General features: G+C 33.1%; 1 protein-coding gene across 1 annotated transcript; it reads right to left on the bottom strand.

The window, feature by feature from the left end:
* Positions 1–4522: 4522 nt before the first annotated feature.
* LOC149602816 (uncharacterized) lies at positions 4523–5206 on the bottom strand. The gene has a single exon (XM_089860266.1). It carries the CDS (start codon positions 5204–5206, stop codon positions 4523–4525), a length of 684 nt encoding a protein of 227 aa, XP_089716392.1.
* Positions 5207–6105: the final 899 nt, after the last annotated feature.

Below are 6105 nucleotides of genomic sequence, written 5' to 3'. Positions count from 1 at the left end.
GAAACATAATAATTTCTTTTCTCTGTATATGAAATGAAAATATGGATAATATTGCGCTCCTTCTTTAATGGTATGAATCCTTGCCTGTCCATTAATATTTTACATAGGAGTAATACGTTTTTAGCGAAGTCTAGAGAGGATAAACATAAGCGAGATTGTTTCGGTAAAAAAATACTGCTTCCACTAATGGGTTTATACTCCTTGTTAATATTATTATTTGAAATGACTGTATACTACTTAAGCTATACTACATCTGTATATAGAATAATCCTTGCTTTGGTGTTCGCAAGAAGATTGCTAAGGCCAAGACTCTGTCGGTTAGATCAAGTTTTATGCGTAATAGGCTTAGGGAACCAAAGAGTAAATAATTGAGACCTGAGGTGAAGAAAACTATGGTTTTGATTATCGTCTCTGTAAAGAAGAGACATTAACGGTTCAGAGTAAGCCGAAAGTTAAATACACGTTTAAATAATAAGGTTTAGATTTTATAATAGGAGAAAGCATCATTGTGGTAATTAGATCAGTGAAAGGGCTATTGCAACTTCGGAGATTCATTCTTGTTATGGTGCGCATTGACTTTCATTGCGTGTACCCACAAGTCAGCTTTGGTGGTATTTAACGTTAACACTCATGGTGGCTAACTAAGAATATCGTTGAGGTGAAACGAGACAGTAGTGTTTAAACTGCTAACCAGTTGTGAATGTAGCTATGAGTATATAGGGTAAATAACTGAAGCAAATCGGCCCTCTAGAATTTAGTGGAATGGTAAAACGTTTTCCTTTTTTTTAAGGCCAGAATATAGATGAATAAAACCATAGAGTTTTCAAGATTTATTCACATCAGTAGAGTCTTTGGAAACTTTATACTAAATTTTACCCTTCTACCAACCCAAAAAGTTGGATAACACCCTTGGAAGGAACAACCGGCTAAATCCGCATTGGGCATTAAATATGTAGAAAGATAAGCTTCAAAATACTTTCCATTTATCAAATTTATGTTATATTAAAGGAATAGTTCCGTTGTTTAAAAATTATCTCAAATCTAAAGAAAACATTACTTTTTTGGGGGTTTAAACTCTTCTGATTCCAAAAATATGTTTGATCAATATTTAAATATGAGGGAAAACACAGAAAAAAAACACTTCGAAAACCTGAAATTTGGGGGGCAAAAGCAAATTTGCGGGGAAGATTTTTGGCGGGTTTTTCTCCTTGATACGTCACACACGGCATCTCGCGGAAAAGCCAAGCGCGAGCGTGCCAGTCTACTAATACCGCGCGAATCTGAATAAAATAGGCTTAACGCGGCGATACTACACTAACAGGCGTCACGTGAGCGACATCTAGAGAGAACATTTCTCCTTTCTACGTCATCAAACGAAAAATATTTAAACTAGGCCCTTTCCAAACACAAAACTGTGATTGCAATTTTATAAATTGCAACGAAACCAAATACAAAAGTAAACATATCATAATAAACTAGATTTTTCAAGGATTTTTTAAGCATTTTAATTTTGTGGAGGACGAAAATTATGGCACTAACACTTTAATAACAACTCATTCTTTCTCGAAAATTAATTGACATATTTTCTCATTTCAAGATAATATTTTTACTATCTACTAATATTTATGTAAGTACGATAGAAAAATCCCTTTATGACTAACGTCTATCATATTTAACAAGATTTATTTCATTAGAAACCGTTCAATTTCGATAAGGGAAATTAATGTTATTAGTTACGAAGAAACATCTTTAAAAATGTCCGCTGTTAGAAAATGTTTCTTTTGGTTTCTATTTTTACACCTAAATATGGCTCAAATAGAGTAATCGTTAAAAGTTTAAGGTGTTTTTGAATTTCAGACATTTGAATTTTCAAAAATATGTTAAAACAAATAGCAGTAGTAATATTTCTTAAAATGGAGTAAATCTGGTCTAAATGCAAACTGATCTATCACATAAAAAACGGCTTTTCATGCATACTCTTTACTCTTTTACTATTGGATAAAAATGGCATGTTTATGACATTACCTACACTGAAATAAGTTAAAATAACCTTGGTTGAAGAACTCCAAAATAAAGGCATAGAGGTTCTAATTTGAGGCCTACGTTCTAAGGCTAATCGTAGGACTGTTCCTTAAAACATTTTGTTTCATCCAGGCACATTTCCCAATATCTCTTTTGTTCTTCTCAAATTATAGGTCTAATATTTAGTATAGTGGCGTCATCCGTTGGCAGTATTGGGGGTTGTCCACAAGGGAAGGTGTTGGTCTGATCTTTTCCCCACTGTATAATTGTATCAATATTAAAGGTCTATTATTTAGTATAGTGACGTCATCCGTTGGCAGTATTGTGGGTTATCCACAAAGGAACCTGTTGTTCTGATCCTTTCCACACTGTATAATTAAATCAATATCAACTAGCTCCGTAGTAAACATTACGATCAGAAAAACAAGATGTTCAAACCCGAGATTTTTTAGTTTCATATGAGAAATGAGAACTTACGAAATTGATTAAGTCTTCAGAATTGGATTATTGTGTATGTTGGTTGCCAGTTGGACGAATATTGTGAAAGGATTATTTGTGACGATTTTGATTTTCAGTTGGTTTTTGGGAATGAAGCTTTGATTGGCCGTTTCTAAGTGTCAAAATGTTAAGATGGATCTAGATTTGGATGTGCCTAATGGCTAGCTTTCAGCTTATAGCTTGAGTGGGTGGAAATTCGGGGATACAAATTTTATAACAATTTCAACGGAGGAAACACATGGATAAAATCAAATTTTTATTGATGTAAAAGATCAATAAAATTAAAGCGTGAGCTTTCGACCCGTGGGTCTTTATCAAACTAACAAAAAAAGGAGTATTATACAATATATATATATAGTCAGATTAGGTCTAAAAAATTTTTTTAACCAACTAGTTTTTTAACCCCTCGGTTTTAGGATACAAGAGTTTTTTATCGAACTCACCCCAAAGTTTCGCCGTTTCCTTTCCTTCATCAAGATTTAACTCCCCCCGCCATTAATATACACCCCTTCGATAAATTTTCTTTTAAATAAATCGGATTCTTTATACAATATTTTTGGTTCCTCAAAATTAATGATACAGTTTTTTGTATTAATATCCAAGATATGATTAGCCATGCCATTTTTTAAATCACCTGTCTTTATACAATATTTATGTTCAGAAATTCTTTCTTTTAGAGGACGTTTTGTTTCCCCTACGTATTTTTTGTTACAACTACAATTAAATTGGTATACTACACAACGCTCATTTTTTATGTTACTGTTACATGACTTTTTTTGGCTATTTTTGAATATCTGTTTTAGGTTTTCTCCCATTTTTGAAACTACTCTAATATTAAATTTACTTTTCAAAATCCTATTTACTAACTCGCTTTTATTTTTCACATACGGTAACACTAGAGTTGGTTCTGTTTTCTTATTCTTATTTTGAGGTCTTAAGTCGTGGGAGCTAAAAATTCCAGAGATCAAAGGCTTAGGGTAACCGGAACTAATTAATTGTTTACCGATAATTTGTTTGTCCCTTTCCGGTGTGTCAGAAATATATTCAATTCTATGTTTTAAACTTTTAACAACCCCAATTTTTATTTTATTACTATGATACGACTGAAAATTTAAAAATCTATGACAATGGGTAGGTTTCTGGTATAACCCACACTTAAGATATTCGTCCGAAGCTAAGCGCTCTACTAAAACATCTAAAAATGGGAGTTTCCCAACCTTTTCTTCCTCTAATGTAAATTTAATCGAATTATCCAATGAATTAACAAAATCTAGTAGTCTAGTTATTCCCCCTCTAGTATTTTGGAAAATTAAAAAAATATCATCTACATATCTTAACCATAGTTTGATATGGCGACTGTTTCTATTGGACGATAGGATCTTGGATTCTAAATATTCCATGTATAGATTAGCTAAAAATGGAGATAGTGGGTTACCCATAGCCAGTCCCCTAGTTTGGGAGTAGAATTCCCCTTCGAAAATGAAAAAAGTGCTATCACAGCAAATTTTTGCCAGGTCTTAAATAGAATCAAGACATAAGTCTGTCCGTTTCTTCCATTCAGAATCTGACTTAAGTCTCATACTCAGAACCTCTATTACGCCTTCAATAGGCACATTTGTGAATAAACTAACTACATCTAGACTAAACATGCGATCAGACTGTCCTAATTTTACCTTTCTAATTTTATCTACTAAATCATATGAATTGACCACGTGGTGGGCGGTATTACCTACAATAGGGGATAAGATATGGACCAGATATCGTGCAAGCCAATACGTAGGGCTATCCCGGGAAGATACAATTGGTCGCAAGGGGCAGTTGACCTTGTGTATCTTTGGTAAACCATAAATGAACGGGGTTTTTAAATTGTTTGAGATCAGTCTAAAATATTGCTTACTATCAAGTTATTTCTTGGAAATACAATCTCTAATCTTTTCCCTGACGATTTTATCTACCTTAACTGTAATATCTCTATTTAGTTTAACATAGTCCCCAGAGTTTTTTAACAAGTGAACCATTTTTCATTGTAGTCACTAGCATTTAACACCACTACTCTACCACCTTTGTCCGCACTTAGAATTTTTATAGAACTATCTAGCATCAACGTTTTAAGAGCAAATTTTTCACTGGTGGTTAAATTATTTGCAGCAGAGTTATTCTTGGTCGAATTAAAGTTAGTTTTAATGATAAATCTAATTTCTTGTTTTTCCTTGTCCGAGAGATTAAGTTGTTTACTTAAAAAACTTTCAGTACTTGCGGCCACGTCCAAAAAGTTCACATCCTTTTTGTACGGAACAAAGCCTAAACCCTTACTTAATAAGATTTCTTCCACGCGTCCTAACGTTTTATCGGACAGGTTAAAAATCTTCCCATCAGTAACATCAGAATTATTTAATTTATCATAAGTTAATCTTAAATGTTTTAAATTTAGAGCCTCAAATTTTTTAATATGAGAACGTTTCTTGGATTCGAACTCACTAAGGTAGTCGTCATGGAGGTTAAGAAGAAAATTAGCTGACTGGAAATCCACAATTCTGTAGAGCATATCCGTTAAATGTTCAATTTCTTGAAGTACAAATTTGACGGCAATGCTACAATGTAGAACAGGTGGCGTTTTGGGTTGAATCTTTATTTTGAATGTTGCAAGAGTCACGGTATTGAATAATCGGCTGTGTTTAAAGGACATTATTTGAGAAGAATTGGGGAGAAGAATAGGTGATATGACAACTAGGAGGATATATATGGGTAAGGGAGTCTTCGACTGCCCGTTTTCCCATGGTAACGCGCTTACAGATAATCGGCCGTGGATTTCCTAGGCCTGTGCGAGTACTCGATCAACGGCGAGTACTCGACTCGAGACTTGAAAATCAAAATTTTAGGACTTGAGAATAATTTCGAGTCCTCAAAAATCCTCACTACTGGACTCGAGGAGGACTCGAACCGAGGTTTAACACCATATCAAGTCCAAAAATATTAATAAAAACTGTCATTGTAGACAAAGACTGGAAAGTGTAAAAGATAAGGTTTGACAATGAACTGCCTGAAGTAACAGATATTAAAATTTTCACTTTTGAAGACATCATTATAAAACATCAATTATTTTAAAAAATTCTTATCTTACTTTTTTTCACCAAAATTTCATTTTCCCAAAATATTTTTCAGCAATATTTACCAAGTATTTTGTCCTCAATAGTAGTTGTCACCTAGAAGGGTTTAAGGGATACTAGCTTGGTACTGGTTTTACTTTCAACTAACATTTGATTCTAGGAGATTCAAATACTTCGATATCTGAAAAGATTTCTCTTGAAGAGTTTAAATTTTTATATTTTAAAATTCAAAATATTGAGAAGCGGAAAATAATATAGGCCTTTTCTTTGTGATTTAGTTATTAGTGTCGAAAAGATCTGTAGATTGATCGTGATCTTTGAGAGCAACACAGCACGTTAATATTTAATACTTTGAAAGCTTTACAATTTATGAATACGTTTTGTAAAGTTTTAATACGGTTTATATTTTGTAAGCTCTCAACGATTTTCTCACGTTATAGGGTCAATTTTCTACCTAATTTTAAATTTTTGATAAAAA

This window comes from Phalangium opilio, unplaced genomic scaffold, assembly GCF_054372755.1.
Source record: "Phalangium opilio isolate 3A_F unplaced genomic scaffold, DU_Popi_V2 ptg000352l_1, whole genome shotgun sequence".
NCBI classification, from domain to species: Eukaryota; Metazoa; Arthropoda; class Arachnida; order Opiliones; family Phalangiidae; genus Phalangium; species Phalangium opilio.
Note: the sequence above shows the minus strand (reverse complement) of the source record. Positions and strands in the feature narration are given on the sequence as shown.